The 19123-nt window shown below is 39.5% G+C and overlaps 1 protein-coding gene across 1 annotated transcript in view; it reads left to right on the forward strand.

The window, feature by feature from the left end:
• The first annotated feature begins 3268 nt into the window (after nucleotides 1–3268).
• The window catches only part of TRPC4AP (transient receptor potential cation channel subfamily C member 4 associated protein), a 62006-nt gene continuing 46151 nt past the window's right edge, over nucleotides 3269–19123 (forward strand). Inside the window, exons 1-3 of the mRNA XM_033094472.1 lie at nucleotides 3269–3503; nucleotides 15212–15340; nucleotides 18526–18642. Coding sequence (XP_032950363.1) covers nucleotides 3336–3503; nucleotides 15212–15340; nucleotides 18526–18642 — 414 coding nt within the window. The 5' untranslated portion in view covers nucleotides 3269–3335. The remainder of the gene's footprint in view (nucleotides 3504–15211; nucleotides 15341–18525; nucleotides 18643–19123) is intronic.

Genomic DNA, 19123 nt, shown 5'->3' on the forward strand with positions numbered 1-19123 from the left:
CACTCCCCTCTCCCCCTTACTCTCTGGTAACTACTAAACTATTGTCTGTGTCTGTGAGTTTTTGTTTCTTCATTTGTTTGTTTTGTCCCTTTGTTGTTTTCCTCGCTGCATATTTTTGTAATACATCTTGGTATACTTGTGTAATTATTGCTAAAACATAAATTCCTAGAAGCCAATCAAAGGATATGCATGTTTAATTTTATTTGAAATCTTACTACTTTATTTTGTAAATAATGATATTTGATGGCTCAAATATTCCACTATATGGAAATACTAGAATTTATTTAACCATGATCCTATTTTATATTTACATTGTTTTTGCTATCACAAATAATACAAGTATTTTGTATGTAAATCGTCATCATATCCAACAGTATCATTAGAATAGATTCCTAAAGGAGTAATTATTGAGTCAAAAAGTTTGGGTTTCTGTATGACTTAATTCATATTGCTAAAAGATTGCTTTCCAGAAAGGTATGTCAATTTACGTTCTCCCCCATCATCATTCTACTATTAGTAGAATTGAGGATGGGTATCTTTTTTATATATTTACTGGCCATTTATTTTTCTTCTGTGAATTGCTTTTTCCTTTCTACCTATTTTTCTGTTGGTTTGTTTGAGTTTTCCTTGTATTTTTGTAGGAGTTCTCTGCATCTGTTCATTAACTCATTGAGCCAATAAACAAATATTTGATCACCTACTAGGTGCCAAGTACTATTCTAAGTGCTGGAGATGAGTGCAGCAATGAACAAAACAGATCAAAATTATACTCTATTGAGGAGGAGGGGTGCAGAAAGTTAACAACTGTATGTCAGGTGGAGGTAGTGCTATGAAAATAAAGTAGGTAATAAAGTGGCGAGTGTAAGGAATGCTATTTTATGTGGATAGTCAGGGAAGGTCTCTCCTCAAACAGAAACCTGGAGTACATGAGGAAACAAGCCATTCAGAGAACTTTCTGGGGATGAAAATTTCAGGCAGAGAGCACAGTAGATTCTTCATAAATTCTGCTCTTGACTCTTATTTTAATACCACTTATTTTATTTTTTGGTTGTTTATGGTGTCTTATACAGAAGGTTTTGATGTTATTGAGGTCAAGCTTGTCAATCTTTTCCTATTCATGACTTCTGAGTTTTATGATTGAGAACTTTTCTAACCCCAAATCATAAAAGTATTTTCAGATTCATTTCTACTATTTTTTTTTTTTTTTTTGCAGCCCAGAAGTGGTCATCTTTTATTAGGTGTCAATTAGGACATGAAAGGATTCAGGGGTGCTAGGCAAAAGTCATGGTCAGGAATGTAGAGTGTGCCTTCCACACTGAGCCCTCTTCAGTGGTAATTGTGTTGCCGTGTGTCGCTGCTCATGTTTGAGTTCCTTGTAACAACAGCAGTAGTTGAAAAGCACATAAGCTGCCAGCACCATAGAAACCCCAGCGCCCAGTGACACTCCCTTTCTTCACATTGACATCTTGTTGTAATACTGATAATAACCTCTTTGAAATGCTCCAACAATGTCTTTAGGGGTGAAATCCTGCATCAGTACCCACCTTGACAGCTCCCCTATTTTGACATCCACGAGTTTCTTCTCCTTCATTGGTATGGCTGATGCCGTCTTAGAGTCGGAGGTGTCCGCTCTGCCCATTTCTACTATTTTTATACTTTGATTTTTAACAGCTTTATTAAGGTATAACTTACATATCATAAAATTCACACATTTTGAGTGTACAATCCGATGATTTTGAGTTGTATAACATTACCACAACCCAGTTTTAGAACTATACTTTGATTTTATATATAGCTTTTAACGTGTCTGAGATTCATTTTAGATTTTAGTGTGAAGTTAAAGACCTTTTTTTTTCCTTTCCCCATTGATTTGAAATATCTCCCTTACTACATACTAAACTTCCATGAATGCCTGGATCCATTTCTGGTCTCCCTGTTCCCGGGGTCACAAATGGGGTTTTATTTGGCCCATGGAGTTTTCAAAATTGGGAAATTTCACATAAAAACCCAGATTTTTGGCTTTTCTGGAAAAACTAGAATATCCAGCAACAATCCCATAGAGGCAGTAGAGACCACTCATTTTAAACAGGGTGGTGACCATAATCCCAGTTTTCCTGGGACAGTCCCCATATACGCCTACCTGTCCCAGTGTAAATTAATACAGTCCTTTCATTCTTAAAAATGTTCTGGTTTGGGGGCAGCCGGATGGCTCAGTTGGTTAGAATGCGAGCTCTGAACAACAAGGTTGCTGGTTCAATTCCCACATGGGATGGTGGGCTGCGCCCTCTACAACTAGATCGAAGGACAACGACTTGGAGCTGATGGGCCCTGGAGAAACACGCTGTTCCCCAATTAAAAAAACAAAAAAACAATACAAAGAAGCAAAAAAACTTAAAAAAAAGTATTCTGGTTTGGGGGATAAATTGAGTCACAATCCCCATCATTCCTTATTGCATCACACCCAGCACTCCTCTGTCAATTATAAAGACCCTTCCCAGGAAGGCGCAAGGGAAGGTGACAACTAGGTCCTGCCACAGAAGTTTGCCAAAAGAATGATTATGTGGAGAGAATATAGTATCTGGTGAGGAAAACTTAGGAGAAGGTTTCTCTGACAGAATATGATGTAATTTACCAATTCCTGTCCCTTACGTTATTTCATTTAACTTTACAACTGGTATCCAGTTTCACAACTTACCCAGTTAGTTATTGTGCGTTTATGTGCGTAGGGATTTGGGGTCTTCCCCTGTAACCTGCATTCCAAAACAGGAACCTAGTTAGTCTCTTCCGCTCACCACTGTATTCCCAGTGACCTTTTGGGTGCGGTGTGCAGAACAGGCTCCTAGGAACTATTTATTGGCTGAATAGGCAGGCTCCCAGGAACTATGATTGAATGAACTAAACGAGGAAAATCACACGCAGGGAGTCGAGGTCCGTGGCGAGTCAAGGGCAAAGAGAGGAAGGCAGGAATTAAGCGGCCTGATTCCTGGCCTGGAGCCCAGGATCTTCTCCAGGGCAGTTGGATGTATCCTCCCGAAACAGACAAGAAATGGGAGAGTGCGCACGCAGGACTTGACTTCGACCGGAAGGATCTCGCCGAAATGCCGGACCAAGGGGCCAGAAAAACTGGTGCAGGAAACCACCTCTCTCATTCGCACCTGCTCCGCCAGGGGTCAAGACTACATTTCCCAGCAGCCCCCACGGCGCGCAGGCCCCTGCCACGCGGCTTGCGCTTCCGCTGACGGCCCGCTGGGGGCGCTACGGCGACCCCTCCGCCACCCCGTAGAAATCTCCGCGGCCCTGGGGCCGCTTGCTTCCTGTTTGTCGGACGAGAAGACATGGCGGCGGCGCCGGCGTCTGCTGGGTCTGGGGCCGACCGAGGGCGACGGGCAGCGGCAACGGTGGCGGCTTGGGGCGGATGGGGCGGCCGGCCGCGGCCCGCTAACATTCTGCTGCAGCTGCGGCAGGGCCAGCTGACTGGCCGGGGCCTGGTCCGGGCCGTGCAGGTACGAAGCCGGCCCGAAGGGGCGGGGCGGGGCGGACCAGGCGGGAGCTGGCGGGGGGCCGGGGAAGAGGCCTTTCCGGGCCGCCGCAGTGTGGGTCCGACCCCCCTTTGCCGGCCCCTGGGCGTCCCCGTTGGCTGCACGGACGCTGTCAGCCGCGGTGGGGCGGTGGGCAGCGGCCGTTTAGAGGCCCCCGGTTAGGGGCGGAGCGGGGCTGGGCTGCTTCGGGCATTGATGGCGTGTACGAGCCCTGGGCCCAGCTCCTGGATCCTGCTTTCCCTGCGCCACGTCTACAATCTGGGGGACTCTGGACGAATTTGCTTTAGTCTGTGCGGGCCTGGAGTTTCTCCCCTGTGAAGTGGGCGGTGGGTCATCACTACAGCCCCAAACGGTTCTTAAGCTTATCATATGTCATTCTCTCTGAGAGGCCTTGCCTTGACATTCCCCTCCATCCCCCGTAGCTCCCCATTGTTATTCAGTCACAGCCCTGAATTCGTTTCGTTCACGTTACTTTCTTAGTGTGTAATTACCTCTTTCTTTGTTGTCTACCCGTTTTTCTCGCCAGTGTCTCACATTAGGCTGTGCTCCAACGGGTGCAGGGACTATCTGTTTTGCCAATGTAGAGCGTCATGGTTAAGAGCGAGGACTCAGGAGTCAGGCCTGGATTCAAAGCCCTGCTCTCTTCTTGCTTGGGCAAGTTACCTTTCTGTGCCTCAGTTTCCTCATTTGTAAAATGGAGATAATAATTAGTAACCTACTTCTTAAGGTGTTGTGAGGATCAAGAGAGACAATTATGTAAAGCATTAAGTGCATTTCTGGTGCACAGTAAGGGCAGAAGGGGAATCAGTTAATATAAATACTATATTTGGTATCTGGCTTATAATAGGCGCCCAGTATATGATAGTAGTTTTTTTTTTTTTTTAAATGAATGAATGAATGAAGGCCATTGCTTTAGGGCAGCGGTGTCCAAACTTTTTTCAACGTTTTTCACCATGGGGCCATATGCGGTAAAATACACAAACAGCCGGGCCACTCACTCGAGGTGAAGTACGTATTGCCTCACCTGGTTTATTTAAGTAAACTAAATCTATTTTTGGAATTTGCTGCGGGCCAGTAAAACATGGATTGCGGGCCACGGTTGGTCCGCGGGCTGCAGTTTGGACACCCCTGCTTTAGGGTAAAGCAGGAAGAGGTAGGCTCCTTCCCCTTCCCCTCCATGTTCCCAGAATTTTTTCCTTGTAAACACACTTGTAAAACATAAGCTTAATTTAAAGACAACTTTTACATAAAGAAACTTGAGGGATGCATAAGAAAGTAATAAAGTGGTTGGTGGGAGTGGGGTGGGAATTGGATAGATGGAGGAGAAAATGGGAGTGAGACTTTTCACAGTATAGCTTTATGTATATTAATATTGAACCATTTCAATGTTACTTACATGATTAAAAGGACAGAATAAAATAAAGACCAGGTGGTCTCTGTATGTGGAGGGCTATAGATGAAGAAACAGTTCTAGGTGAGTAGTATTTTCCTGGACATCAGATAACCATAGGTGAGGAACATTTTCCCCCTGCCATCCTTCTCTATTTGCCTTAAGAAGATCCTGGAAATACTTGCTCTATCCTTCTTTAAACCCCAGTACCTTATTACTTGTATTGGGGATAGACAGAAAGGGAACTAATTCACCTTCGCTGAGCAAAAACTTTCTGTCAAGCTTTTCCCAAGGTATACTATGTCTTTCTTTAATCCTCAGTCTTTTGAATTAGGTGTCAAGACTCCTGCCTTAACACCGAGGAGAAAACTTAAGGCTCACAAAGGTTAGATAATTTGCTCCTAAACACCATCTTGATAATCCTCTATGTTCTGAGGACAGTAAGGAGCCACAGAAGTTCTTTAGCATAATGAATGAGGCAATGTAGGACACTTCATTTGTTCTCAGTGTTGGATCACTTGGAATTGGAGGAAGACTGGAGAAGCTCACCAGATAGAAGGCTGCTGGAATCTTGGTTTAGGCTGGTTATTGTAGTGATGGAGAGTTGTACACAGGTGTAGGAGCTATTTCAGAGGTTGAGATGGAGGCCCCTTCCCAGAACTATAGTGAGGATAAAGTGGGGGACCTTAATCTTTCATATGTGTCCTTTCTTGGTAAGTTTCCTTGATCTCTTCCTTGTCACACCTCCCTCTCTTCCTCCTGTTACCTTCTCCCTTCCCTCTCTCCCCCTCCACATTACAGAATAAATTAGTTCCTTATAGGTGTGAAATTATTTCCATAGCATATCCATTATGGCATGTGGTATGCTGGGAAAAACCAGATGTAAAAACATGTTTTTAATTGCAGTTAAAAAAAGTAACGTAAAATTTACCATCTTAACCATTTAGAAAATATAATTTGTTAAGTTTAAAGAAATAAAGCTAATTAAATAACTTTAAACAAATAGAAACTAACTACAAGGTATAGAGTTAAAAACTGAGTTGTCACATTTTACTAACCATTTGTAAGTGTACAATTCAGTAGTGTTAAGTATATTCACATTGTTGTGAAACAGATCTCCAGAATTTTTTCATCATGCAAATCTGAAACACTATACCCATTAAACAACGACTCCCCTTTTCCTTCTCTACTGCACCAGACTCTGGTAACCACCATTCGACTTTCTGTTGCTATGAATTTGATTACTTTAGATACCTCATATAAGTGGAATCATTCACTTAGAATAATGTCCTCAAGGTTCATCCATGTTGTAGCAAGTAACAGGATTTCCTTGGAAAAGACCAGATTTTCAAGTAAATTAGACCTAGCTTAAACCCTAGTTCTGTTAAAGAGTGACCTATCTTATGTTATTTAATCTCTCTGAACCTCAGTTTCCTTATTTCTGAAATGGCAGCAGTAACATCTACCTCATAACGTTAGGAAGACTAAGTGAAACAGTATGTCTAAAAAGCTTGGCAAGTGTGTGGCGCATAGATATTAATCATAGTAAATAGTCGCTATCAGCTTACAGCTATTAGACTGGGCTTCTTGAGGGACTTTGTCTTATTTTTCGTTGTGTCTGCAGAGGCTGAAACAGTGCCAGGCACTTGATAGGTACTCAGGTCTCAGGAAATTGAATTGAAATACTGTATATGAGGGCACGGTCCTCTTCCTTAGTCCCGTTCTGTCTGTACCCCCAAACAGTCCCTTGACTTTAAAGAATTCTGAGATCAGATTTCCTAGGTTCGAATCCCAGCTCTGCATGTCTCTGCGCAATTTACTTAATTTCTTTATGTCTCAGTTCATTTGTAAAGTAGAAACAACCATCGGATGAACCTCCTAAGGTTGTGGTCAGGAAGAAGTGAGTTAATACATATAAAGCGCCTAAAATAGTGTCTGAAACACAGTAAGCTTGCTATGAAGGTTAGTGGGTGTTGTTTTTAAATACTCTATATTCTGATGGATCCTAAATCTGTATTTCCATCCCGATTTCTCTCTTACTCCAGATGGGTATATCCAAATTCTTTCTCAGCCTGTCCAGTTAGATATTTAATGGGCATTTCAGACTTAATATGTCAAAAATAAAATTCCTGATTCCTCTTAGACCAAACCTGATCTTCCCCAGGTCTTCCCATTTTCCCTGAATGGAACTTAAGAGAAGCCTGGGAGAAGACTCCTGGCCACATGATTTAGAATGGGCCTGTCCTACTTAGATTTTAGTGTGACTTATTTCCATCTCCCTTTCAATTTGCCCTTTGTCGAGGTAATAAAATATACTGGTATGATGCTTGAGCGTTTACAGAGCCTGTTCACACATCAGCACATTTGATCCTTAAATCAGATCTTATAAATCCCTTGCTTAATGCCATCCCATTGCCGTTAGAATCAAACCCAGATTCCTTACTGTGAATGTACAAAACCCCGCATGATCAGTAGGAATTGAGGGAAAGGGGTACACTAGGCCAACCATGGGCTCTAGAGCAGAGTGACACAGGTCATAACCCACCAGCCCTAGAGGTCTTCAGTTTGGCATTCTGGTGACAAGCTGGGTTATGGCATCCTCGTTCTGTTTCCCAAATGCCAGTCCTTGCTTCCTTTATGATTATTGTATCCAAATTATACTTGAGTGTTAACTTCCTATTTTTTCTTCAGATAGACTCTTCTCCCTTTTCAAAAAATGTTTCAATAGGCACTACTTGTTTTAACCTCATTCTAAGCATTAGTATTTGTGAAGCCTAGCGGTTTAAGTCAAATAACAGCCTTCCCTTGGCCTGTCAAGGGAAACATGATACTGAAAAAACCCTGGACAGGATAAATTAAAAATACCATTAATTTTAACAGGAAGTTTTTATATTCACAAACCATAAAATTCACTCCTAATTACATTGAAACAAAGCAAATTCTATTAAAGGGGACACGAGTATTCATTGGTTACCATTTGTTATCAGAGTAACCTAAAAGTATTTAATCTTCATTAATTATCTTTTTAAGACGGCTATTTACTTGCACTTAATATGATGATATTTTCAGGAATTAGATATCTTACACTTAGGACTAAACAAACAAGATATACATTGATGTTTAGGGAATGCAGCCTTTAATTATTTAAAAAATAAAAGCAGTAAAGACAAAATAAATCAATGAAAACTAGAAATGTCCGGAAATATCACGTTCACTAAACAGGTTGATAGCTCAGGCAGCATGTATAAGAGATTATCACTGGTCTAAACTGTCAAACCACAAGTACTCCAAGAGAAAAAACCCCATACAACACCTGCCAATAATTCAGACTTAGAAGATGACTGGATGGTGGCTCTTTCATCACAGTACTCAGCTGTTCACAAGGAGAGCAAAATCCAAATGATTGTTTTAAAATGAGAGTAAATGCCCTGTAAGACAATGTAGAGATAGTAAAAGAAGTTCCTGTGAAGTCGAATATTTGGAATATTGTTTGGAGGTCCTCTGTGTATCATGAGTCTTATAACAAAAAAAGCAGTGTGCCCTGCCCCACTTTTCACGCCAAAGTTCCAACTGTTCGTATTGTGGGTGTTCCTTTCGCAGGGGGAGTCCAGACAGCAGGAGAGCCAGTTTTTTATTTTGTTTTTTTTTCCAGTTACAATTGACGTTCAATATTATATTAGTTTCAGGTGTGCAGCATAGCGGTTAGACGTTCATATAACTTATGAAGTGATCCCCAATAAGTCTAGTACCCCCTTGACACCATACATAATTATTAGAATATTATTGCTGTACTTTATATCCCCATGACTATTTTGTAACTACCAGTTTGTGCTACTCAATTCCTTTACCTTTTTCACCCAGTCCCCCAAACCCCCTCCCAGCCTCCCACCTGGCAACCATCAGTTTTCTGTATCTGTTGAGTTTGTTTCTGTTATATTTGTTCATTTATTCTGGTTTTTAGATTCCACATATAAGTGAAATCATATGGTATTTGTCTTTCTCTGTCTGACTTATTTCAGTTAGCATAATACCCTCTAGGTTCATCCATGTTGTTACAAATGGTAAGATTTCATACTTTTTATGGCTGAGTAATACTCTGTTATGTATATATGTCCCACATATTTATCTGATCGTCTCTTGATGGACACTTAGGTTGCTTCCATATCTTGGCTATTGTAAATAAATGCTGCAATAAACATAGGGATGCAGATCTCTTTTTGAATTAGTGTTTTGGATTTCTTCAGATAAATACCTAGAAATGAGATTGCTGGGTCACAAGGTGGTTCTATTTTTTAATTTTTTGAGGAACCTCCATACTGTTTTTTACAATCCCACCAACAGTGCACGAGGGCTCCCTTTTCTCTATATCCTTGCCAGTATTTGTTGATTTATTGATGATAGCCATTCTGACAGGTGTGAGGTAATATCGCATTGTGGTTTTAATTTGCATTTCTCAGTGATTAGTGATGAACATCTTTTCATGTCTGTTGGCCATTTGTATGTTCTCTTTGGAGAAATGTCTGTTCAGGTTTTCTGCCCATTTTTTAATCTGATTGTCTTTTTGGTGCTAAGTGGTATGAGTTCCATATATATTTTGGATATTAGCTAATCCCTTACTGAATGTATCATCGATGATTATCTTCTCCCATTCAGTAGGTTGTCTTTTTATTTTGTTGATGGTTTCCTTTGCTGTGCAAAAACTCTTTAGTTTGATGTAGTCTCGTTTGTTTGTTTTTTCTTTTGTTTCCCTTGCCTGAGGAGACATATCCAAAAAAATGTTACTAAGACCAATGTCGGAGTTTATGTCTATGTTTTATTCTAGGATTTTATGGTTTCAGGTGTTACATTTAAGTCTGTAATCCATTTTGAGTTTATTCTTCTATATGGTGTATGAAAGTGGTCTAGTTTCATTTTTTTTTCTTTTTTGCATGTATCTCCAGTTTTCCAACACCATTTATTGAAGAGACTGTTTTACCTCACTGTCTGTTCTTGCCTCCTTTGTCATAGATTAATTGACCTGTAGGCCTGGGTTTATTTCTGGGCTCTCTGTTCTATTGATGTATATGTGTATTTTTATGCTAGTACCATGCTGTCTTGATTACTAGGACCTTATAGTATAGTTTGATATCAGGTAGCTGGTACCTCCAACTTTGTTTTCTCAAGATTGCTTTGGCTATTCAGGGTCTTCGTGGCCCCATATAAACTTTAGGATTATTTTAGTCTGAAAAATGCCATTGGTATTTTGATAGGGATTGTGTTGAATCTGTAGATTACTTTGAGAGTATGGACATTTTAATGATGTTAATTCTCAGCAGAGCCAGCATTTCTAAATAACATGCTTATAAGGCTGTTTACTGACTTTTCTATTTTAGACGTAATCTGTTTTCTTCGCCTTGTAGAAGACTAGGACTCATTTCGTAGCGCCCTGCACCACATGTTTTGTCTCTCTTGTTCCCTGGCTGTAGTGACATCACACTTGGCTTTGGTGTTAAGTATTGACATTATGATGGTGTTGCTGACATGGTTGTTTATAGCAGAGCCACATAGTCTACAGCAGTTAGATTTGTGTTGTACAAGTTTTTTCTTAGGGTTAAAAGTCACCCTTTCACTCGGTTTTTAAAATTGAGATATAAATATACTAGAATTCACTCTTTTTAGTGTATAGTTCTATGAGTTTTGACAAATGGATAAGTTGTGTGACCAATACTACAGTTAGGATATAGAAAATTCCCTGGTAGTAGTCGGCCTCTTTCCCACCCCCATCCTCTGGCAACCGCTCATCTGGTTTCTGTCTTATTCTTATGCTCTTTTACAGACTGTCCTAGACATGGAATCCGACCACATGTCTGTAACCTTTTGAGTCTGGCTTCTTTTATTAGAATAGTCTTTAAATTTTGCTTCGCTTTTTGTGTCCTTACAATTTATTCCCCAATTTTTTTTTTTAAGAAATCTTTAGACCCCCTCCATCCTGCTGCTCCAGTTTGGACTAAGTACTCAGCTGGACAGCTATATAGCTGAACTCTTGGGATTTCCCTTCACCAAATTTAGAGCATTTTATTTCCTCACGTTTTAGATGGAAGTTATTTTCCCTTACATTTTTAATGATGTTACTCCACTGTCTTTACGCATTCAGTGTATCTTTGAGAAGCTCTGTTCCGATTCCCAATCCTTTGTATATGACCTATTTTCTTCCCCCCTGAAACTACAATTAATTTATTCTACTCTTGATGAGTATTTGGGATTTTTCCAGTTTGGGGATATTATGAATAATGCTTACAAGAACATTTTTGTACATGTCTCTTGATGTGTATATGCACAATTTTGGTTACATATATATGCTCATACTTAGAAGTAGAATCACTGGGTTAAAGGATAGGTTCAGCATCAGTTGTTATTACAGAACAGTTTCCCAATTGGTTGTACTGATTTACACTCCCACCAGCCATGTATGTGAGTTCCTGTGTTTTCATGTTCTTGCTATAACCCGTGGTCTTTTAAACGTGAGCCATTCTAATGTGTGTGCAGTGATCTCACTAGGGTCTTAATTGGTGTTTTCAAAAGTTTGTTGAACATTTGGACATCCTGTTTTGTGGATTGCCGGTTCAAATCTTTTCCAGTTTTTCTGTTGTTGTTGATTTGAAGGTTGTTTTTCATTTCCTGCATATGAGCCCTTTATAGTTTTACATATAATTTCTCACATTTGGTGTCTTGCCTTTTAATCCTCGAAAAAGATTTTTGTGATGAACAGAAGTGCTTAGTCTTTTTTTTGTTTTGTTTTTTTAACATATTTTTATTAGTTTCAGGTGTACAAAACAATGTAATAGTTAAACATCATCTATATTCCTCACACAGTGATAACCCCTCCCCCCATCTACTACGCCTCTGACATGGCATATAGCTGTTACATTTCCTAATGTAACTATTACTATTACAGTCTCTATTCCTAATGCTGTACTCCACTTCTTTTTTTTTTTCCTAAAGATTTTTTTTTTTATTGGGGAAAGGGAACAGGACTTTTTTATTGGGGAACAATGTGTACCTCCAGGACTTTATTCCAAGTCAACTTGTTGTCCTTTCAATCTTAGTTGTGGAGGGCGCAGCTCAGCTGCATTTGCCGTTGCTAGTTGCAGGGGGCGGAGCCCACCATCCCTTGTGGGACTCGAGGAGTTGAACCAGCAACCTTGTGGTTGAGAGCCCACTGGCCCATGTGGGAATCGAACTGGCAGCCTTCGGAGTTAGGAGCTTGGAGCTCCAACCTCCTGAGCCACTGGGCCGGCCCTGTACTCCATTTCGTGTGTGTGTGTGTGTGTATGTAAAATTAGGAAGTGCTTAGTTTTAATACAACTCATTGTATCACTATTTTCCTTATTAGTGCTTTTTATTTTTTGTATTGTTTAACAATCTGCTTATCCGGAGGTCACAAAGATATTCTATTTATCTTTTAGAGGCTTTATTGTTTTGCCTTTTACATTTAAATATACACTCTACTTGGAATTGATTTTGGGGTGTGGTGTGAACTTTTCCATATCTGGTTGACAATGTTATTTATTGAAAAGTCTCTTTTACCCTTGTGCTCTGTAGTGCCACCTTTGTTTCATACCTATTCTGATCCACAGGTCTATTTATCCTTGTACTGATATCATATTGTCTTATTTTCTGTAACTCTATGTGTGGTGATTTTGGCTATAGTATATTGAATAGGAGTAGCTTCCCCTACATAGTTACCTTCAAGATTTCTTGACTCTTGGCCCTTTACCATTTTCATACACATTTTAGAATGAACCTGTACATTTTTACAACAAAATTTTGATTGAGATTGCTTTCGGATTGCATTCGATTTATTGAATACAATACATTCATTCTCTCTCCTCCCACCCCTCTTTTTCTCTTCCCTTTCCCCTCTTTTTCTTTGGTTTTCCTTAATTTCTCTTGATAATGTTTTATAGTTTTCTATGCCGTGGTCATATATAATTTTTGTTAGATTTATTCCTTGGCATTTGACATTTTTTGATGGTATTGTAAATAGTGCTTTTAAAATTGTGTTTTCTAACTGTAGGTGTAATAGAAAAACAAGATTGGTTTTTATATTGCTCTTGTATTTATATTGCTCTTACACTTTAATACGTTACCTTTAGATTCTTTTGGATTGTATATGTGTACAATCTTCTGCGAATATCATATCTGCAAATGAAACTTACTTTATCCTTTCCAATCTTATATCTTTGATTTCTTTTTCTTGCCTGCCTAACTGTGCTGCCTATCCAATGAAGTGACATATTCCTGGTCTACGAGGGAAAGCCTTAACCATTTCACCATGATGTTTGCTAAAGGTTTTCTGTAGCTACTGTTGTTAGTTCACTTCTTTTCTGAGTTTGAGTTTATTATGAATGGATGTTGAACTTTCTTAAAATGTGTTTGCTGCATCAATTGAGATAGATGTTCATAGGATTATTCGCCTTTGTTATTAATGTGATGAATTACATTGAGTAAAGTTTTCAAATATTAAACCAAATCTCAATTTCTGATACAGGTTTTCATCCTTTTTATAGGTTGCTAAATTTGATCCACTGATTTTTTTTTTATTACAATTTTTTTCTTCTGTGTTCATGAGTGAGAATAGCCTGTAATTTTTCTTTCAGTGGGTTTTGGTATGACGTTTAAGCCATTAGTCATGGCTTTATTTACACCTCACAAGTTTTGATATATAGTATTTTTCACTATCATTCATTTCAGAATATTTTCAAATTTTGTCTTGGGTTTCTTTGTTGACCCATGCATTTTTTTAGAGGTGTATTTTTAAATTTCCAGACATGGGGGTTTTATAGTTATCTTTCCATCTACAGATTTTAGGTTAATTGCAATGCAATCGGAAAACAGTTTGTATTTTGATTCTTTTTAATTGTGTTGACATTTGCCGTATGGTTTAGCAACTGGTCATTTGTAAATGTTCTCTGTACTCTCAAAGAATTTGTGGAGAGCAGTTATTAGATGTAAGGCTGTAGATGTGTCAGTTTTGTTTGTGTTAAAATCTATATCCTTACTAATTTTTTATCTACATGTATCAGTTTTTGAGAGAAATTATAAAAATCTCCCACTATTGTTGTGGATTTGCTTATTTCTCTTTTTAGCTTTGTCAATTTTTGCTTTACATACATGCATGTTGAATCTATTTATTAGGTACATTCAAACTTAGAACTGTTAAATTGTCCTGGTCAACCTTTTTATCCGTAAACTGTTAGAGCTAATAAACAAGTTCAGCAAGGCTGCAGGATACAAAATCAATATACAAAAATTAGATACATTTCTATACACTTGCAATAAACAATCCAAAAATGAAATTAAGAAAACAATTCCATTTATCATCAAAAAGAACAAAATACTTAGGAATAAATTTAATAAAATGAATACAAGACCTGTACAATGAAACTACAAAACATCAGAAATTAAAGAAGGCCTACATAAATGGAAAGACATCAATGTTCACGGATTGGCAGACTTAATATCGTTAAAATGGCAGTGATCCCCATATTGATTCAGTGTAGCTCCTATCAAAATCTAAGCTAGCTTCACTGCAGAAATTGACATCCTGATCTTAAGATTCATATGGAAATGTAAGGGACTCAGGAGAGCCAAAATAATCTTGAGAAAGAAGAACAAAGTTGGAAAAAAATCACACTTCCTGATTTCCAAATTCATTGCAAGTCTATAATAAGACTGACTGCCATGAGCGTAGGCGACATCTGGATCTATCTTAGAAAGGGGAAAGGGGAAGGCCAGTCGGAACATTTCTGGGTATTTAGTTTGCATTTTGAAGACAGAGAGGGAGCTTCCAGGTAGAAAAGAGAAGGAGAGGACATTGTAGGCAGGGGAAGAACGTGTGCAGAGAGGCATAGAGAGAGAACATTGGGAGAGAGTGCGTTGGGAAAGAGGAGGCTCGAAAGGAAAGGAGGTGATAGAATGTGCAGGGTGTTGTGGACCCCCGTGGACACCAACATCTGCAGATGCTCAAGTCCCTTATATAAAGTGGCAGAAAACAATGCATATGTCAGCCGTCCACATCTGCAGCTTCCCAACCGTGGTTTGAAAATTCTATTTCCAATCTGGTTGGTTGAATTTGTGCACGTAAAGCCCAGGTATGTGGAGGGCCAACTGTGTATTTACTGGAGAAAAAAATCACATATAATTGGACCCACATAATTCAAACCCGTGTTATTCAAGGGTCAACTGTAGTTCTTTCCTCACCAGTAAAATGTTTCTCTCTCTTTTTTTTTTTTTAACTCAGTTCACTGAGACTTTTTTGATGGAAAGGGACAAACCGTCCAAATGGAGTGGAATTCCTCAGCTTCTCCTTAAGCTGTATGCGACCAGCCACCTCCACAGTGACTTCGTCGAGTGCCAAAACATCCTCAAGGTAATTCTCTTGGGCCTTGGAGGGGCTGCATTCAGGGCCTCCAGGTGACATAAGATGTCTGTTGTTGTTTTTTTAATCTTCAGTCTACTTTTTAAAATAGCCTGTTTTTATTGTGTAAATTGTAGACAATTTGGTAAGTTCAGAAAAAGTGCAAAGGAGAAAATAAAAATTGTCTATAAAGAAAATGAAAACTCCACCACCCAGAGTTAACCACCACGAAGTTCCCTGTGTATGTCCTTCTGGGCTTCGTTTTGTGTCAGTGCTTAATTCGAGAGGTCAGCAGTGTGCCCTGGGATTGGGGTGACATTCTTTCTGAACAGGGTTTAGAAGATCCCATATTGCTAAAGGTTCACGGAAGTGGCCTTGTGGTTGTCGATAATTATGACTCACACAAGAAGATGGAAGGGACTGGTCTTGATGATGGAAAGGGTGTAGAGAGAGATATGCTAAGGCAAATTGTTCGCAAACTTGAGTGTGTATCAGAATCAACGTGGGAGGCTTGTTGAAACCCAGAGTCTGGGCCCCACTCCCAGAGTTTCTGATTCAGTAGTTCTAGGATTACCATATCTAAACTTTAGTTTGGGGGCTTGGGGGGGTGGTGTCCAAATTTGAATTTAGAGCACTGGCTTTAGCTGCAGTTAAAACCCATGCAAGTTATTTTTGGTTGTAATGAAACTTAATGATACACTGTTTTTCAGATGTGAAATTTTGATTATTATGTCACATAATAAGTCATTCTGAAATATAATGGGCTCCAAATAAGCTTAATTTTTACCCATAAGAAGAGATGTTTTGTATTCTTGATCTTCTAGTCTGATTGGGATAGAAATAATTATAGTCTCTTACACTTGTTTAAAAACACTTTGCAAAGAGTTACACATTATTTCATTTGATTGCTACAAAATCTTTAAGATATGAAAAGGAAGGGAGAGAAAGAAGTAGGAAAGAAATTAACATTTGTGAGTGCTTGCTGTGTGATCATCACTTCTTTATTCATCTAGTAAATACTTATTTGAAACTTACTATGTACCAGGTATATTTAATTCTGATGGTGACTCTGTGAGATGGGTGGTGTTTTTCTTTGTATTAGTCTAGAATATTTTGATTGTAGGTGACAGTAACTCACTCAGACTAGGGAAAAAACAAACAAACCCTTTATTGTCTCACACCTGTGGAAAGCACAGGTGTGAATTCAGGAGCTGAGCAGTTAGGCTGTCCATTTCTTATCTTAATACCCGTGAGTGACCTCATGTTCCTCCATGTGATCACAGGTCTCGGGTAACATTTCTACAACATGGGCCAGCCACTGAGTTGAGGGAACTGAGAGACTGTTGGCTAGACCTGATCACCTGCTCCAGAGGCTGGGCCTGAGGTGCTTGTTGGCAGCCCCAGTGGAACCATGTGGAAAGTGGGGAGGGGCAGTCCCCTCAGGAAATAATGCTGTTGCCTAAAGAAGAAAGAAAGATGCTAGGCAGACAAAATCCACATGCTTTTTTATATTCTCTTTTTCAGTTGAGAAAACTAAGACTCAGCAATGACCCGCCCAAAGCCTTGTGGCTACTATATGATGAGCCCAGATTTGTCTTATCCAAAGATCAGCTTCCACTGTATTATATTGTCAGCAGGAAGTACATCATGGTTTTATAGATGAGAAAAATGAGATCCAGCGAAAGTGGTTCAGTTCCTTACTAATTATGTGACCCTGGGCAACTTTGTGATTTCATTTTTTGCCAGTAAAATCAGTAAAACTATACTCACTCCATTGAATTATTTTGAGGATTAGATGGACAGTGCCTGGCATATAACAGGTTGTCCAGAAGAACGAGTTCTGCCTTTTCTTGGTGTGTGGTACCTGGACCAGCAGCATCAGCATCACTTGGGAACTTGTTATAAATGCACATTCTCAGGCCGCACCACCCAGTAGTCTGGGTTTTAAGAAGTCTTTCTGATGATTTTGATGCTCATCAGTGTTGGAGCAAACAGTGTTCGCTCTAGCCCATGTGCTCCATTTTTGCTCACAAGTTCCTAAGGAGAGAGCATAAGGAGTAGGGTGCTGGATTCTTCCTGCTCCCCTATTGCACCCGTAATAGTTCTGCTTTCTTCTGTAAGCACAGACTCTGGAGCAAGACTTCCTACATTTAATTCCTGGCTTTCCCAGCTGTGTCACATTGACAAATTCTGTGTGCCTCAGTTTCCTTATCTGTACAATTGGGATAAGTGACTATCATCTCTTACTGGGTTGTGAGGATTAAAAGAGGTAATACATGAAGTACTTAGAATGATGCTTAGAACCAAGCATTAAATGAGCTATTACTATTATTACAACTTTTATTATTATATCAACTTTTCTGTAAGATTGTTACTCATACTGACTGGATTAAATACCTGCTATGTCATGGGACCTGTGGAGAATACAAAGAGGAATCTGTTCCAGTCTTCAGGGAACATTTGTAAAAAAGAACAAAGTAAAAGTGCTAAATGTCACAAATGAATTACAGATTGCTTTAAGGATTCAGAGATGCATCAGATTGCTTCTAGCTCGGAGGAAACAGAGAAGACTTCCTGAAGGAGGAGACATTTGAGCAATGTTTTGGTTATCTATTGCCGCAGAATCAGCCACCCCAAAACTTAATAGCTTGAAGGAATAATCAGTTTCTCTCTAATAATTCTTTGGGTTGATTAAGTGGTTCTTTTGCTTCATGTGGTTTTGGTTGGGGTATTGAATCATCTGGAGGGTCCAAAACAACTTCACTCACATGGGCTGGTAGGTTGGTGCTGACTGTCCGCTGGAGATCAGCTAAGAATATCAGTCACAGCCTCAGTTCTCCTCAGGGCCTCTCGAGGTGTCTTTGTTGGACTTCTTACAGCATGGTGATTGGGTTCCAAAATGGCAAAAGCCAACTCTGCCAGTCTTTCTTAGGACTTAGGCCAGAACTGGCATAGTGTCACTTCTGCTGCATTCTGTTGGTTGAAGTGAGTCACACCAGCCCAGATTCAGTGTGGGAGAGGTTTCTATAAGGGCCTGGATACCAGGAAGTACGGTGTTCAGGGGCTTCATTGTAAGGGCTATCTTTGTGCTCATGGGGATTTAAGTTGCGACTAAAATGCAGGCTGAGGCTTTGGTGTCTGGTTCACATTAGATAACAAAAACTGAATGTCTATCTGTATATATTTTTTAAAACTAGGAAATTTCTCCTCTTCTCTCCATGGAGGCTATGGCATTTGTTACTGAAGACAGGAAACTTACCCAAGAGACCACTTACCCAAATACTTATATTTTTGACTTGTTTGGAGGCGTTGATGTAAGTAGTTGCTTATTATTCCTACTGCTATTACTACTGCTACTACTGCTAAATAGCTTAAGAATTTAACTCTGAAATGGGAGACAGGAAACATTTCAGAATTTATACCAAATATATGAGAATTTTAATCTTTAAAAGCTCAGTGGCACTCACCTATGTTGAAGAAGCATAGCTTTTACTTAGAAGAACTGATTTATTTGAACTGATAATAGAGCCACCTTTTTTTTTTTAAGGCACAAAGTGAAAGGTATGTTCCCCACTTCCCCAGTGTCCCCTCCTGAAAGGCAGCTGTTATTACTAGTTTTGTCTGTGTCCTTCCAGAGATGTGTGTGTGTGTGTGTGTGTGTGTGTGTGTGTGTGTGTGTAAATAACCCCGCCGCCCCCACCTTAGGTTTATTTTCTCCCCACATTCAGATGGTATATTATCTATATAGGTACACTGCTTTGTACCTTACTTTTTCCATGTAATTCTCTAGCTTGG

This window comes from Rhinolophus ferrumequinum, chromosome 23 (genome assembly GCF_004115265.2).
Source record: "Rhinolophus ferrumequinum isolate MPI-CBG mRhiFer1 chromosome 23, mRhiFer1_v1.p, whole genome shotgun sequence".
Taxonomy (NCBI): Eukaryota; Metazoa; Chordata; class Mammalia; order Chiroptera; family Rhinolophidae; genus Rhinolophus; species Rhinolophus ferrumequinum.